The sequence below is a fragment of the Silene latifolia genome, unplaced genomic scaffold (genome assembly GCF_048544455.1).
Source record: "Silene latifolia isolate original U9 population unplaced genomic scaffold, ASM4854445v1 scaffold_284, whole genome shotgun sequence".
NCBI classification, from domain to species: domain Eukaryota; kingdom Viridiplantae; phylum Streptophyta; class Magnoliopsida; order Caryophyllales; family Caryophyllaceae; genus Silene; species Silene latifolia.
The window spans coordinates 167,919-185,586 of NW_027413225.1; the positions used below are offsets into that span (position 1 = coordinate 167,919).

General features: G+C 33.2%; 2 protein-coding genes across 9 annotated transcripts; one reads left to right on the plus strand and one right to left on the minus strand.

Annotated features, from left to right (window-relative positions):
* Window positions 1-9,703: 9,703 nt before the first annotated feature.
* LOC141639149 (uncharacterized) lies at window positions 9,704-17,459 on the plus strand. Of its 8 annotated transcripts, none has more exons than XR_012542390.1 (9): window positions 9,726-9,958; window positions 10,940-11,084; window positions 12,676-12,759; window positions 12,844-13,047; window positions 13,168-13,278; window positions 13,444-13,541; window positions 13,815-13,958; window positions 14,050-14,211; window positions 16,976-17,459. XR_012542390.1 is itself a non-coding variant. In XM_074448329.1 (5 exons), the coding sequence occupies exons 1-5, from the start codon at window positions 9,905-9,907 to the stop codon at window positions 13,254-13,256; spliced, it is 576 nt and encodes a 191-aa protein (XP_074304430.1). In that variant the 5' UTR covers window positions 9,704-9,904; the 3' UTR covers window positions 13,257-13,372. The 8 variants fall into 8 exon arrangements, 2 of the variants coding, with proteins under 2 accessions (XP_074304430.1, XP_074304429.1); XR_012542386.1 differs by having other exon boundaries at window positions 9,728-9,958; window positions 12,673-12,759; XR_012542387.1 differs by having other exon boundaries at window positions 9,728-9,958; window positions 12,673-12,759; window positions 17,079-17,459.
* On the minus strand, window positions 14,139-16,654 carry LOC141639148 (U-box domain-containing protein 34-like). The gene is made up of 4 exons (XM_074448327.1): window positions 16,344-16,654; window positions 15,811-16,239; window positions 14,427-15,176; window positions 14,139-14,339 (listed from the first exon to the last, which is right to left on the minus strand). The coding sequence occupies exons 1-4, from the start codon at window positions 16,452-16,454 to the stop codon at window positions 14,139-14,141; spliced, it is 1,491 nt and encodes a 496-aa protein (XP_074304428.1). The 5' UTR covers window positions 16,455-16,654.
* Window positions 17,460-17,668: the final 209 nt, after the last annotated feature.

The window sequence follows — 17,668 nt, forward strand, 5'->3', positions numbered from 1 at the left end:
ATAGTCGATTCAAATTAACAGGATTTAAAATTTCTAGGTCCATATTCGAATCTTTAGGATCTAAATCTTCCCAAGATTCAATTAGTAATAAAGGAATTCACTATATTTAAAATATTAATTTGATTTGGAGGCAGTACATTATAAAACTATTTTATATAGTACATAATTTAAGGTTTGATCACAATTTTTCTTATTTAATTATTTTAGTCAATTTTTAAAGAAGTTGTTTTAAGTATGTGCTTGTAGAAAGAGGAAAGTGGCACATAAGCCATATACGTTTGTCGTTATGGCCTTGTTTGGTAATCAACAGATTAATATTAATAGAAACAGATTATAAATGACAGATTGAAGTAACATGTTTGACTAATATATTTTAATTAGCAAATTTACTAGAAGTGTTTGGTAATTAACAGATTTTGATTAATAGATTGTTGTATCTACGTGTAAATTGTTGACGAATTCATATTTCACAATTTTACTAATGTGAATATGTTGGGTGAAGCAACATATTAGAAAACAGTTCAATCTACTCTTTCAATATGCTATTTAACAAACATTCAAAATAGTATATTTGTAGGTCAAACATGCTAAAAGTCTTGAATATGCTCAAAATTTCTCAATCCGCCGTTTACCAAACACCCCCATGTGCAAATTAACCCCACAACTTTCGATTGGTGCAAATTAACCTCATACCTCATAAGTTATACATGATGTGAAATTAAGCCCAGATATTGATTTCGAGGTCATTTTCTCACCGGAAAAAATTGACATGACACCGAAAAGATGATTAGGAGTGAGCTAAATAATTAAAAAAAGAAACTAACAATTTTAAATAAGAAAAAATGCCATAAATGCTAAGAACTCGATTGTAGTACAATATTGTAATAAAATGTGACTATCAGAACCCTGTTGAATCTAAGCAGCTCGAATGTTCCATATCAAAATGACGGGTAGTAATTAAACAACTTTAGCATGAAAACAAGTTTTCAAAACAGTCGTGAAGATGAAAATAATGATGAGAGAATACAAGCGGAATGTGAGAGATGATAGGATAGAATTATATGTATATGAAATTTCAGAGTTTGGTCTCGATTATACAAATAAGAGAACAGAATAAATTAATTAGGCAAAGAACAAGTGAATATCGAGAGATCCGTTGAGCAAAGAATAGGTAGTTGTGTTAAGTGCGTTTTCTTATTTAAAATTGTTATTTTCCTTTTTTAATTATCTAACTCAATCCTAATCATCTTTTCGGTGTCATGTCAATTTTTTTCCGGTGAGAAAATAGCCTGGAAATCTATATTTGGGATTAATTGCACATCATGTATAACTTATGGGGCTAATTTGCACCAGTCAAAACAAAAGTCATGGGGCTAATTTGCACATAAAGTCGAGCGTAAGAGTTTTTTTTGTCACTTCCCCGATAATCCGAAATAACAAAGGATTCGAATAAGCTATGAATCTTAAAACAAAGATCGTTATTTGATTATAAAACTTCTGTATGCCCTCTATAAGCTATAAGGTTATAATGATCACACAATTATATGAGAGTTTTTATTTTCATAGAGCGTAGTTTTAAGAAATATGAATTTTGTATAAGTTGAGTTGTTGGTGTTATACAATAATCTTATATCTTTATTAATTCAGAAGACAATACTGAATGCAGGATGCGCCACGTCATTTGAACAATTTTTTTTCTTTTTTTTGGAAATTCAAGTTATGGTGGGACCCGTTGGTGTGCAAAGAATTAATTTTTTCAAATCGTCTGCCAATACAAACATGCGACAATTTCCGTCTTAGCAAAAATACTATGAAATAATTTTACATTCGGAATAAATGAAATTAATTTAGACTAACTAGATAATTACAATAGAAATGCAAAAAAAAAAAAAAAAAAAAAAGCATCCAAAAACATTATTACCGGCCCAAATACATACCCGTGCAATTTAATGATTTAAACCAACTAGATAATTACAATAGAAAAAAAAAATACATCCAAAAATAATAATACAAGCCCAAATACATACCCTTGCAATTTTGCACGGGTTTAAAACTAGTCTGATATCAATTGTAGGGGAGCGAATTCTCTGTGCTATTTTATAACCCATTATGTGTCCCACTGTACTCTCCTTGCGACACATCATTAATTTAAGAGAAATTACAATTAACTTTATCATGTGAATAAGATGATGTGTTGCAAGATAAAAGCAATGAGATATGTGATGGGATACAATAGTGGGATATGTGATCTCGACAATAGGAGGATTATACATCTGATGTACTACCTCCAATTCTATAGTTTCTGAGCATTATAATAAAGTTTTTGAGTTTTGTTTTAAAGTTTCTGAGTTTCAATATGAAGTTTCTGAGCTTATTCACTTAAACATTACTCTAAAAAATTACAATAAAACTCAAAAACATTACATATAAGTTTAGTTAAATTTGAGTTTTGACGGAAAAAATATTAAAATCTAACTTATAAACTTTATTATGCTCAAAAAAATACACATATGCTCAAAAATAAATAAAGTTTGAGGTAATAAGCTCAAAAAAATACATATATGCTCAAAAAACAAAAAAGTTGAATGTAGTACATCCGATGTATGTTCCTTTTTCTCTGATCTCGACTCTATATGAAGAACTAAGATAGTGCCGAGCATCCATTTATTTATAATACGGTTAGATTCACAACTCTTACATATAGAGATAAACTCCACAATAATGAGACAAAAAAACTCTTTTATAGAGAGACAACAATTAATTTGAACATACAAAGATTGTTTGGTAAGTTACCTTGTGCGACGGTTGTATCTCGTGTATTTTTATAAAATATGATCATTTTTTGGTCAATGGTGACCACTCTGGAAAAAATGGTCATTTTTAGCCATAACAAGTGGTCACTATTAATAAAAAAGTGATCACTTTTCTACTGTTCACACGTAAGACCGTCTCAAATGAGAATTTGTGTATTTTAAATATGTTTGGGATTTTGGGATTCATTTAATCAATACTATATATTAAATCCAGAAACCAAGGGACTTCAATGTAATTAAAGAAAGTTATACAAATTAATTATACTATATAGTTTTAAATCACTAGCACCGTGTGATGGACCCAATTAAGGGTTCTCAATGCAAATATTATATAATTTAGGTTAAAGTTAAATTAGATAGAAGCTTGGTAATTTTCCTAAACATTTGTAAGAGACTAAAACATGGTAAATTTCCTTAAAATAAAATAATTAATTAAGATGGTCAATTTCCTTAAAATAAAATAATTAATTAAGATGGTCAATTTCAAAGAGATTAAGAGAAATAAGATAGCTTGGTAATTTTCCTAAATATTTATAGAAAACTAAAAGATGGTCAATTTCCTTAAAATAAAATAATTAATTAGTATAAACATGCACACTTATGGTATTACATAAAATTATATATTAAATTTAAAATTTATGCAATTTTATTAAACTTTATAATTTATTAGATGTATAGAGATGTTAATTATTTAACATACAAAAATACAATATAAGTAGGTTATAAATAATTCAAGTTAGATTCCATAATATATAATATTGGATAAATTTTTCGTTGATTTAACGCATATATGTAATATATTTATATAAATATATAATCCTCTTAAAATTGCATGCTACGTAGTAAAAGTAATTTCGTCAGTAAAGAAAAGAATTGTAGTAACATTGGATATAGTTATATGATAGTAATCACTCATTTGAATAGTAAAAGTAACATTATTATCAGCGAGATTAGTGAAAGTGATAGAAACCATAACGAGAGTAGTGAAATAATCATTATTAATACGACAATAGTAAAAGTAACAATAATTACGGCGGAAGTAGTGAAATATCAATATTAATGCGGCAATAGTGACAGTAACAATAATTACGGCGGGAGTAGTGAAAGACTGAAAGTAAAAATGATTACAGAAAGTAGTGAAATGTTATTACTATTGTTCATTAATAAGAGTAAAATATTAATAGCGGGAGTATGAAATTTATCTCAAAATTTATTTCATCGTAATTTTGAGATATGTCATAGATAAATATATTGTTGATAAATTTATGGGTTATACAACTTTAATTAATTTTATTTAACGAAAAAAAAAGTAATGATAAGTAGATGTAGCCCGGGCAAAGCCGGGCCACCAATACTATATAGTTTTAAATCAATAGTAACGTGTGATGGACCCGATTAAGGGATCTCAATGCAAATATTATATAATTTGGTTAAAATTAAATTATATAGAAGCTTGGTAATTTTCCTATACATTGTAAGAGACTAAAACATGGTCAATTTCCTTAAAATAAAATAATTAATTAAAATAGTCAATTTCAAAGAGACTAAAAAAAAAAAGATGCTTGGTAATTTTCCTAAATATTTATAGAAGACTAGAAGATGGTCAATTTCCTTAAAATAAAATAATTAATTAGTAAAAACATGCACACTTATGGTATTAATTATTATCATCATAAAATTATATATTAAATTTAAAATCTATGCAATTTTATTAAACTTTATAGTTTATCAAATGTATGGAGATGTTAATTATTTAACATACAAAAATATAATAAGTAGGTTATAAATAATTCAAGTTAGATTTCATAATATATAATATTGCATAATTTTTTTCGATTTGATTTAATGCATATATGTATTATATTTATATAAATATATAATCATCTTAAAATTGCATGCCTAAATAGTAAAAATAATTTCGTCAGTAAAGAAAAGAATTGTAGTAACATTGGATATACTTATATGATAGTAATCAGTTAATCACTCATTTGAATAGTAAAAATAACAATATTATCAGCGAGATTTGTGAAAGTGGTAGAAACAACAACGGGACTACGGGAGTAGTGAAATAATCAATATTAATACGGCAATAGTGAAAGTAACAATAATTACGGCGGAAGTAGTGAAATTATCAATATTAATGCGGCAGTAGTGACAGTAACAAAAATTACGGCGGGAGTAGTGAAAGTAACAATGATTACGGGCAAGTAGTGAAATGTTATTACTATTGTTTCATTAATAAGAGTAAAATATTAATAGCGGGAGTAGTGAATTTGTCTCAAAATTTATTTCATTGTAATTTTAGGATGTGTCATAAAAAAATATATTAGTGATAAAATTTATGGGTTATGCAACTTTAAGTAATTTTATTTAATGAAAAAAAAATTAATGGTAAATAGAGGTAGCCCGAGCGAAGCCGGACACCAATACTAGTAAATAAAAATGCTAAAACTCATAAACTATGGGTGAAATTAAACTAATCAATCAATTGGTATCAACTTAATTAGCGGATTTGTCAAAATACTAGTAGAGGGGGACATGTGCGTTCTAATCTACACGTTTAACGCGGTTGAGGAGGGGAAGCATCTTATTTATATTTACTATTTCAATCTTAAGAATTATAAAACGTTGGTCAATCTATTCTAGGAAGGAGGGGATGAAGATGCAAATGATACGCCTCATAATTAAAGGTTTAAAGGGATGGTGGATAAGATTACGTTTAAAAAGGTACTTACATGTTAAAATTATCTAAGTTAGTCTTAGTTAAGACGCATGTGTTCATCTTAAATTTAAAACGTGTTAAATATTTTATATATATGGGTTGTGTAAGACAAATATTCTGTTTTTTTTTATGCATTTTGTTTTGTCTTATTCATTCTATCTAGGTGTATTTGACATGTTTTAAATTTTAAGACAAGATATATCCATTTTAATTAAGAATGCCTTAAATTACATGGGTGATTTGCTTTTTGATGGATTTGGAAATGTAACATGAAATTATTTTTGATTCACAAATTCTCATTTGTGACGGATATATCCGTCGCAACCTTGCGACGGTTCAAGTATTATCTATGTGGGGGTAGATAAGACAAAAGCAGAATGTTTAGGGAGTAACAATCTGTTTTGTCTTGTCTATCCACATGAGTATTACTTGACCAATCGCAAACTTGTGACGGACGTCCGTCACCAAAGAGACTTGCTGTTTTTGATTAACCTAAATCTATCCTACCCAATAAGGCAATAATGGCTTTCTACCTTTAATTCTATGATTTTGTCCCTAAAAAAAAAAAGTCAAAAGGGACACTTGGATAACTTTTGTGGCCCTTAATCTTTGGTTTATCATATTTGATTTCATCACATGATAAATTGTCATTATAATTTTAGATTCAATTTAGTAATTTCACCAAAAAAGTACGATGCTCTTCTATTAATAGACCTTGCTTTGAGATGTATTAAAATTTGAAAGATTTTAAAGCTTTTCTTAATCATCTCCCTTGTCCTGGTTTATTGGAGTGCATAGTTAATTTCTAGAAACATTTATGGACTTAGAAAAGCTATGGATTGTTGGGACTTACTTCAAATAATTTATCGAGTATAAATATTTATGAGAAACAGTTTTTTTATAAAATGTTAAAAGACCATTTCTCTTTCGTAGTACTCCGTATGTTTTATGTGCTTTTGTACATTTTATTGTTAAATGTTAATCAAAGTGTCTAGTATTTTATTTAGTACGAGTACATGTTTTCATAAAAAAATTGTGTACATGACCATCTTTTAGGATGTGTTTAGATTGAGAGATTTAGAGGAAAAAAAAGAGGGAAAATAGGGGATTTAAATTTCATTGTTTGGATAGCAAATGAGGATAGTGGGAAATTGAGGGTAAGAGATTTGGAGCGATTTAATTTCCATCTTCCAAGCCTAATCAAAATCTCTCCACAATAGGTAAGATTTGGAGGTAAATTGTATCCAAATAACCACACTTCATTCCATATTCCCTTTCCTTCTCTCCTTCCCTCTCCACTCCCTCTCCTTCTACTTTTGCTATCTAAACACACCATAGTAGGCATTAAAATGAGTAAAACTTGACATCTTCCAATTATCACCTTTTTATTAAATATTTCGGGATAACTAAAATAGAAAAAAAAAACTCCGATAAATCCGTACCCACAACAATTTATACATCTTAAATGTAGAGGCTCCATGTGTATGATAAAAGACCTCAATTGATTTATTTTGATTCTAATAAGTTATCGACTAATCTAATTTTTTTTAGCATAATCTTCAAGTTTTTTTTCTTTAAATATTTTTAAAACGTAATAGAATTAATCTAATTGTCGAAATATATTTGGACTTTTCACGACTATGTCAATAAAACTGTTTTAGGTGTTGTTTGACCAAGTTTATATGAAAGTGTTTTTACTTCTTAGAATGAATTTTTTAAGAAACTACTTCTTGAAAAAGTTGAAGTTGTTTGGCCTAACAATTGTAAAAGTAGTTTCTTAAAAAATTGATATGTTTGGCCTACTTACTTTTATCTTATTTTTTCACTTTGTTTTTTTGTTATATTACTTATATGTAAAACGGTCTCACAAATTATAACAAAAATTATAAGACGATCTCACACCGTAAGACGGTCTCACGATGTAAAACTTCTACGGAGTATAAGTTTGGCCAAGCAGAGAAGAGAAAAAGTGGAGTTACAACAAGAATTGTAAAGACACAAATTCTTGTTTCAGACGGTCACTTTTCGTCTGAAGCTTCAGAAGGGCATATGTGACCATTTTATGGTGAAATGTAACCACAATGATACAACCAGTGTTACAACTTATGATAACGTGTTTTTCAATAGTGGTCACATTTGACTGTAAAATGGTTACAAAATCTCATCTTATTATTTCAAACCAAAATAACATGTCTGAAGCAAGACCAACTGATATAAAGAAGTAATGGTCTTCCGGAGAAAAAACAAAAAGCACATTAGTAATGAATTTTTAGCACTTTATGTGAAAAGTAGAAGTAGAAGTAGAAGTAGAAGTAGAAAATACATACTTCTACTTTTGGGGGTAAGTTAGCAGTTTTTGACTTTTTAAAAGCTGTTTTAAAACTCCATAATTTAGTGTGTTTGGCCTAGCTACTACTTTTTCAGTTACAAAAACACTTTTAAAGCTTGGCCAAACAGCACCTTAATCGTACTTAATTTTTCAACGTAATTTATTTTCGTAGTACAATTTTTACTCATTTCAGTACATTTTGCCCAAAGTTTTCCATTTCATACCCTTGGACAAAATAAGTCTAAACCTAATCCTCTCGTTGTCTAACCAAACAACCTATCAAACTAATCAAATTTCAACAATCATATGTAACAATATGAATGTAAACAATTATCAATTCGTTGATTGCATGCCGACTGATCAAATTAATGTTTGGTCGAATTTTGTTTTTAATTTAGGGTTTGTTTTTCTATTGAAAGACTACTGCTAGATGCCTAGATGGAGATTAGTTGTTGGGTGGTTATTAACTGGCGGCAAGAGTAAGGGACGTCAGAGAAAGGACAGCGCTGGCGGAGGCGACGTCGGGAGAGCGCAATGTACGACGACGCGACGGAATTGTGATGTAGTTCACCGGTGGCTAGGAATAGAGAATGTGTTATGCTCGTCGAGACGGAATTGCCGCCGGTGGCTAGGAATAGAGATGGAGTCAGATTAGGAGGACGACAATAGGATTATAGGAAGATGGTAGTATGTGCGTTGTTCACTTGCTCATAGATTTCCTTTTTTTTTCATGTAGTAGTACTTGAATTTATTCGCGAAATTTATTTATTCAATACCGTAATGATCTACTAATGCAATAAATGTGTTCGTAAAAATATTTAATCAACGCAAGACATAGCTATATGCGTTTATCAAAATAATTTATCATTGTAGTACATGATAATAGATGAGTATGTGTGGGTGAAAGTAGAGAGAACAGATTAGAGAGACACTAGAGAGAGAAAACGGGAAGGAAAAATGGGAGGGGTATAATTGTCAACAGTGTACTGTGATGAGTAAAATGTGTACTGCAAAAATCAGCACCTTTTTTCAATCTTCCCTTTCTTTCTCAACCATCATTTAAATAAACAAAAGGATTTCAATTTTTATGTTAATGTTTCTTTATTTAAAATTGTTCTTTACAACGATTAAAATCTTGCAATAATAATAAAAAAGTCGATTTCAACTGCTTCAAATTTTACTATATTTCCAAGCATCCAATGGATCAAATATCGTCTTTGTAACAACTATGAAGGTAGTTAAGTAAAAAAAAAAATAACACAAATTCTTATTTAAGACCTACATGTACGCTTTAAACTTAAAATAAATGAGATAAAAATAGGATATCAAGAGATTAACAAAAAAGACAATTAAGAGATATTTTAATTTTAAGACGAATATACGTCTTAGGATGAAATAACTCTTAAATGAACCTCTGCAGGCTAGGAACTTTTGTGTTACAGAAAATTTACGTGGTACCCTTTAACACTCGTAATACTCGAGAACTTTAACTTTGCATAACTCGTGTTTACGAGTACAGTAAACGTCAAATCATCTTTTTGAGAAATACGATTTAAAAAAAAAGTTGGTTGCAATTGGATACAAATATACGTGGTACCCTTTAACACTCGTAATACTCGAGAACTTTAACTTTGCATAACTCGTGTTTACGAGTTATTGTATACTCCCTCCTATTTCAGATAATCGTCCCATTGTCATTTTTTCAAATAAGAATCGTCCCATTGTCTATTTTTGGTAAGTGTTGTGTGATCCAAATTCAATTCCATTTCCGTCTATTCACATAAATATCCATTGTCAATAAACTCACTTTTTTAAGGATTTTCACAATGCGACGGTGAGTATTTGTATGGGAAAAGCAAAGAGTTCTTTATTGAACAAATTTTTGAGCGACCTTGACCGCGAGTTACACTAGAGATTAACATCAACATCGGCGTAATCGCGTAATTTAGTGGCTCATAGTGATTATTGGGATTTGGGAATACTTGGCTGTTATAAGTCGTTAATGGTTGCTTCACTTGATACTTGATACAGTGTTTATCAATGGCGTCTTTTTTGTCTCCCTCTCCATATCCAACTTTATCTCTACACCACCAGGTATCTCTATCCTATCTTCATTAATTAATAATCTCTCTCGCTCTCTCTCTCGTTTGTATATTAATCTGCAATTATCTTATCAATTACGAATTTATGATTGATCAAGATTTATAGAAGTACTATTTGAAATGATACTAATTGCAATTATCTGATGAATTACTCCCTTGTAATTGGATGTTTACCTACAGAGCCAGAATGATCAGTTTTGTTAAATCATATTGCGATTTCATTTGTGGGTATTTAGAGTATTTTTTTTTTTCAGTTTAATCCTTTGGTGTAACCTGGCATTTCTCAATAATTGAACTTACATTGTAGCTGAAGATGATTGTTCTTCGATCGAAATAGCTTCTGAAATAAAATTTGGAGTACCCATTTGTGAATTCCGGCGGCTAATTGAGTAATTTAAGCTTGATCCAATCTAACTCAACCATGATTTTACTTCTATGTTTTATGATAGTAATTATTTCTGATTGATTTTAACACTATTGTATTTAGTCAATTTTGACACTATTTTTAGACGCCGTATGATCTTCAATTAACGAATTGATCTTTCCCCTGAAAACCAAAAATTAAAAATAAATATTGATTGATTCAAATGAATGTACTTATAGATCATGTACTCCTAGGGCAGGGACGTCTATTAGGGTGTTCAATGTAATGTGTTTTCACTTTTCAGAACATGTATCTAACGAAAATTTTGTTAGGTTCGTATTTAAAACTAATGAATTCTAAATCTACTTTATTATATAATTTGTGGATTTATTCTGACAATTAGAATAGCCGAATAGGGGCTTCTCAAATCAAGACGACCCTGTCCTAAGTTCTCAAACTACGCGGATTCTGGGTCCTTGCTAGATAACTATTCTTGTGACATGATAATATACATTTATACAATGGACTACTGGCGGTTTCAGATTTGAAGACTATTCAAGTGTAATCTGATTACATACTGATGATTGTATGGTTTTATCAAACTTTCAGATCAACATCTTACCTGTGTCAACATGTAGTTCAACTTTTGGTAAAAGGGGCAGAGGCTATGGGAGCTGGGCTGTGCCAAGAGCCACTTCGTCAGTGGGCGAAGATGTCATTCAGAAAGAAACCAGTGGAACCGACGACAAGAAAGGTACTGTATTTGTTTGTCATCCCGCTGACCTTAACTATTTTCAGCTGCTAGTTGATGTGCTTTTTTGTTCATTGTTATCTCAATTTTCTTTTTCCGTTTTTTTTTTTTTTTACTTATTTTCTGAATGCTCTACTGATTTGTATTACCTCTATTCTACTTGATTTTGTTTATGCCTATCCAAAGTGTCTAGCTTACATGCATTGTTGTGTAATACTACATTTCCCTAGTTCCATAAAGGCTACCGCCTATGGTGAGGTAAGGAGTTTGGATGTACCTAGTGTTTGAAGACCCCCTATTCAAACTCCTCGGAGCGACTATTACTGCACAAACAATTTTGAGCGCCATGATACATTGTTCCACGATTCTCTAAAGAATAAAAATAGTGAATCTTTGATTCATTGGTAATGGAAAATGTTGAAGCATAAACTAAATGTTTCCCAGAAAAGGGCTTCTCTCTTTCTCAGTTATTGGAGATCTGTTTATAGGAGAATTTGTTGCTGTACATGGGTCACAACTGAAATAAATATATACTCAAGTACATACATATGCTTCCTATGTAGGCTTCCTGCAACGTGATCTACTAGATTATATAAATCGAGCAAAGTCTATGAAACCAAATCCGTGAGGGATCAATTCATGTAGCACGCTATGTCTAATTAAGTGGCATGACTTTTCCGTACACACTAGTCTATAATTGATTTACAAAGTACGTTATGTAATTGCTCGTAAGGCAATAGGATAATCCAAATTTATGAGTCATACCGTCTCCTTCCCAGATGCGTCCAAGACTTGTAAATTCTGACTCTACAGTCAAACTCAAGAGACATGTTTGCTTCTTAGAAGTCTGAAAATTTAACTCGCTGCTCTGAATCTCTCATAACCCCGCTAGCCAATACCTGGGTGCCAAGATCTGGTTATGTGGAGCTGTGTTACTCAGACTCATTTATAAATATTTGATACAGGTGTGTGTCAAAGTGTCGGACTCGGCTAGTTTTATGATGAATCCACATATTCTGGCTTAAAATGAAGTATCCAAGAGTCATACCCATGTCTGAGTGTCAAGTGTCAGACATTGGTATGGAAGGTAATAAGAACAATTGGATTAACATAGATATGGAGAGTTAGACATCCTACTTTGGTTCAAGGAAGAATTGAACACCTACTCATTTATTTATTTCTTCATTACTGATTGCAAAAAGTTTTTTTATTAAGCTGTGCTTAAGGTGGCTCTTTTTGTAGTCCTTTACACACTAGCCTCTTTAAAATCCTAAATAGAGGGTATTGTTGCACCAATTTTTATCTTGAAAGTACAAATTTGTCTCCTCATTGTGTCTCCTTCCTTTTGATTATTTGTGAGCCCTACAAATCTACAATCCTTCAGGGCTATCGCTGAATCCTGAAGTATAGGTTATGAGACTGAAACCCTTTAACTTTTAGATTTTAGATGACTTATGTTTATTTGGAAGCTTGAGAATCACGAAATAATACATTTCTGTGATCTGCTGTAAGCCTGTAATCTCTTGGGTGGGTACCTTCACTGGTGATAGTTCAGCTGTTTGTATTTTTAATACAAAAGTAATTGATGCAGCAGACATTGGCGTAGTTGGCATGCATCACGTTGGCATTCTCTGCGAGAACCTTGAAAGATCACTGGAATTTTACCAAACTTTGTTGGGTATGTACATTGCTTTGCTTGCTAGACTCATTTTTGATATCTAGATTTTCCCTTGAACTAATATTTAGGACTTTTGCTTCACAGGTCTGGAGATTAATGAGGCCAGACCACATGACAAGCTTCCCTATAGGGGTGCGTGGCTATGGGTAGGCTCTGAGATGATTCATTTGATGGAGCTTCCAAATCCCGACCCTTTAACAGGACGACCTGAACATGGTGGTAGAGACCGTCATGCTTGTATTGCTATAAAGGACGTGTCAAAACTTAAAGAAGTTCTCGACGAGGCTGGTAATTACTTTCGTGCTTTTCAAATAGGAGCAAAACTACAAAAAAAAGATCTCCAAATTGTCATTTTCGAGGGAGCACATTTTCATGAGTTTTGTGCCTTTTGTTTTTATAAACTGACAGGTATCCCTTACACTCTCAGTCGATCTGGACGACCAGCAATCTTCACTAGAGATCCGGATGCTAATGCGCTAGAATTTACACAAGTATAGGCTGTCATGATTTAGCGCCTGCGTATGTACTTATTTTGTTCTACCTCTCTATACAAGTAACTCTTTGTACAATGTACATATAAGATTATAACATTGGCCAAACTTGGTCTTTTGGACGTAAATTGTGGTTAGATAGAAATCATGTTTCAGGTTGCTAATTCGTCTACTACATGCTTTGAATTTGCAGGTTAAGGCGCTAATCTATTATTCTCCGCTTTGATTTTTCATGTATTTATGCTCTCCAATTTAATCCAAAGATTCACTATTATTTGTCTTTAGAATAAGGTGAAATAAAGCAAATTGCTCATTTAAATGTTTTTCTTGTTAGATACTGAAGTAGCAGTCGATCGATGTAATTGTCAATACGGTACTTGTCACTGTTTATTCAAAGGCCATCTCGTTTTTTATTTTAAGCATAGGGGTAGAGCTTTCTCCTCATCTTGCCGTATGCGAGAACCTTTAAGCCACATTGGTTATGCTTGAGTACCATTTTTACAGCAAGAATTAATGAAAATCATAGGCCATCATGTCTGAACTCTGAATTAGTATTTCCATTAGATTGGTGTAGGAACAAAAAATGTGGGTTAATCCGTTCAATAGATCAAGACAAGAATGTTTATTGGTACAACAATCGCACCTTTACACTGCAGGGGAGAGAGATGGAAAGAGATTATGAGTATACACAAATTAAGACATCATATGGTAACAATCGCCTACTGAACTTCTCTGAAGCCTGGATTGCGCTGGTAACTAATTCGTCAATTTTTGTATTTGGTTTCAATTCTTTCAACAGTTCACGGAATGGAGCATGGCAGCAGATATGCTAATGAATGATTTCAGCAAAATTGGTGAAGCTCGCAAAGGTCCAAAATATTCAAGTTATCAGTTCGGGGAATCTTCAGAAGACTGAAGAGCTCTCCATTCTTTTATACCAGCAAGCAACGCCATGTTTGGGGTAAGATTAAAATGTTCCATTTTGTTCTTTGTCACTGGTGATACATCATTTTTTGCTAGCCATGCTTCTATTGCGCTACGCTCATATGTGAAACCGTCGGCCGCAATATGTGGATCATCCATAATTTCCTGCAGTCCAAAGAAAAAATTGATAATGTACAAAGAAAACTGAAAGCATTTGAGAAACTGATAAAATTCATTATATATGAAACTCACATAAAGAATGGGACAAAAGTAGTAGCTCGGAGCAAACACGCCGTGTTTTTCAACCTTCATATTAGCATTTGCAAAGTCTGCAAGTCTCTTAAGAGACGGTAGAACGACCTTTTCAAGGTCCGGTCTATCCCTACATCTTAGCTTGCAGCATTCTAGCGCGAGATTAGTCAACTCTTCACACTCGGCTAGTGGCCAGCACTTCACTGTGTCATCCAGCATATTCTCCAGTGTCTGGTTAGCAATGGCATTCTCCATGTTTAAAAGAAGTCCATTGGGATGGCAGCCAGTTAGTAATTGGAGAACTATGATGCCAAAAGAATAGAGATCGGATTTAGGCCTGACGGTGCCTGTTCTTTGATACTCTGGGTCCATATAGTATAGAGTTCCAGCAAGTGAGGACGAGCCAAACATTGTGACAGAGTCAGGGGCGGTTTCTGGTAGTAGGGCAGCTAACCCGACATCGCTGATTTTGCTTACATAGTGTCTTCCTAGCAAGATATTCCCGGGTTTGAGATCCCTGTGAATGATTGGGTTTGGTTTATTGCTGTGCAAGAATGCAAGCCCACAGGCTATTTCGAATGCTATCCGGAACCTAGCAAACCAAGGAAGGGGTTCTCGCCCACTGTGGCGATAAATATGTTCTTCTAAGCTCCCATTTTCCATGTACTCATATACTAGGCAACCTAATTCAGGACATACTCCAAGGAGTAGGACGACGTTTGGATGGTGCAAGTGGGTTAAGATTTCAACCTGGGAGAAATGGATATAAAGATTGATCAGAATAGGTAACCATTAGTCGATTTAACAACAATAAACATTATGGCTAGGTACAAGGTAGGGTTGGATCATTTCATCATTTGGATAACACCACCTTACCTAAAGCTAGGAATCGAGTCACTTGGGTTCGTTTTGAGTTGAGTCTAGCCAAGTTAAATTATTACATGTAATGCCAAGTTGATCTTATTCGGATTAGTATAAAACCAATTCAATGGCTGGTCATCAATGTGGCCGAGTCAGTTTTAGCTCAAGGGTTACCATGTGTTTCATTTCGAGTCGGTTTGAGACAAATCAAGTTACCGGCTATTAGTTTTGTTCTCGAGTCAAGTCGGTTCATGTTCACCAATAAGGTTTGGGCATTTTGAGTCACGTTTCCTAGGTTATTCTCTGCTCTAGCCTTTTTCCTTTGATAATCACAAACTATTTCTCATGATTTATAATGAAATTGCATAAGAATTAGAATGACTGACTCTATAAGAAGCTTATATAGTTCGTAACGGAGTGAATATTTCTCATGATTTATTTTATTCTACCCTACTCCAATAGGCAATAAAATGGAGTGAATATTTGGCATTATAGTACTTCAACGAGAAAAAGGACGAAATACCTCTTTCAGAAACTCCTCCTTTTTGCCCGCTGCGTCACTCTGAAGCACCTTAATTGCAACTGGTGTGTGATCAAGAACACCCTCATAAACTTTTCCATAGCCACCTTCTCCCACAACCTTGGTCTCAGAAAAATGGTCTGTTGCTATTTCGATCTCAGCTGAAGTGTACCTTCTAGCACTTCTTTCAGTTGAAATGAGTTTTTCCACCATTCTCTGTCTCTCCTCGAATTCTTTCAGAGCACTTAGTTCTGCTTTCTGCCTGTTAGTACATTCTTTTGCGAGCAATTCTTTCGCTTCCTGAACTTCTTGTACAGCTTGGTAATGCTTCATTTTCTCCTTGTTTGCGATTATCCTCAGTGCTCCTTCTCGTTGTGTTGCAGCATCTATTTTTTCTGCTTCCTCAACACATTCCGTGGAAAGTATCTTAACCTGCAATTATCGGGCTAAAGTCAGTCATGTAGCAAATCAAAACATAAACCCTGAATTAGTCATATAATATTGTAATTACAATGTCACAGGGATTAGGGTCTTACTTTCTTCTGCGTATCGATCAGATTGTCGCAGGCTGTGTTATACAAAGCAAGGGTAGTATCTAACTCCGCCCGCAATTGTTCTACCTCGTTGTCCATCTCACACTGCAACATATTCAAAGTTCTAAAACATTATTCCTACTAATGACAATACAACCCTTGTGCTTCAATGGCTCCGTCTATGGCAAAGCCAGAAATTACTATCTGGGGGCCTTGGGCTATGGTGCCATAAGTCAAACCCTTGACCTTAGCAGTTTTTTTTTTTGGTGCAAACCTAAGAGCAGTTAAAGAGGTTAAATGCTATGCACCGGCCACTGTAGTAGACCCTTCTTGTGCTTTTAACTAAAAACAAACAATATTTACCAAAAGGCGAAGGTGCCTCGCTCAAGCCCCAGTGTGAGACGTAAGCAGCCTCAATTTTTTGTTAACATTTCAAAAGAACTGTTTTGGACGACCGTGATGGAAATTGGGCGTAAACTATTGAATTGACTGTATATTTTACAATATAAGCAGCTCTTACCATTCATTGAGTCATTTTATTTTATCCCAAAGTATTCAGACACAAAGGATACTGAGTTTGAAATGAAAGAAGCTTTGTTTATGCAAAGAATGAACATTATCATGCTTTGTTACAGAATCATTTGAAAGACACCTGTTCAAAGGATTTTTGAGCCTCAGCATTGGACATCTTCTTAACCAAAGCATGCTCTCTAACATCAGAATCGTCATCTGTGCTAGAATCCCGGTGTGTATCTGATAAAGAGTTTGTTCGCCTCAATTCTGACCAGGACGAGACTTCAGTAGTTGAACACAAGTGATCAGTTGTGAATGACGATGCCTGACTCCGACCACGCAAAGGTGTTGGACTCAATGGCGATACTACATGTATATCACTGTAAGTTTCTTGTATTCTTTTGTTTTTGGCAGCTGAGACGCCTGCAGGTTTTAAACTAGCAAGCAGGATTATAATCTCATGATGCTTCAAAATGGAACGGAAAACATACGGAACTGTGACATAGTATGTACCGTTTAAGGGCGTAGAAGTAGCCAGCCTTTTCTTCAGCTTTCTTTTATATACAATATACACATCACTAGTGTTGGCTGCACACTTCTGCACCATGTCTGGTACTCTGTTTTTTATCTTCCTGACATCAAGAATTGTGTAAGTTAGGCCTTTCAGTTACTGATAACTTTTATAATGATGATATAAAGTAAAATTATAAACAAAGAAAGCACAACAGAGGACACTGAAACCATACCTCCAGAAGGGTTTCCTTGATGGAGAACCCATGACTAAGCATCTAACACCAGACTGACTAACATAGTCA

Coding starts and splice junctions, on each gene's coding strand:
- LOC141639149 (XM_074448328.1), top strand. CDS start 9,905: ATGGCGTCTTTTTTGTCTCCCTCTCCATATCCAACTTTATCTCTACAC. Junction 11,085..12,672: donor TGGAACCGACGACAAGAAAG/GTACTGTATTTG, acceptor TAATTGATGCAG/CAGACATTGGCGTAGTTGGC. Junction 13,048..13,167: donor AGAAGTTCTCGACGAGGCTG/GTAATTACTTTC, acceptor ATAAACTGACAG/GTATCCCTTACACTCTCAGT.
- LOC141639148 (XM_074448327.1), bottom strand. CDS start 16,454: ATGTTGCAGTGTGAGATGGACAACGAGGTAGAACAATTGCGGGCGGAG. Junction 16,240..16,343: donor TGATCGATACGCAGAAGAAA/GTAAGACCCTAA, acceptor CGATAATTGCAG/GTTAAGATACTTTCCACGGA. Junction 14,340..14,426: donor ACTTTTGTCCCATTCTTTAT/GTGAGTTTCATA, acceptor TTTGGACTGCAG/GAAATTATGGATGATCCACA.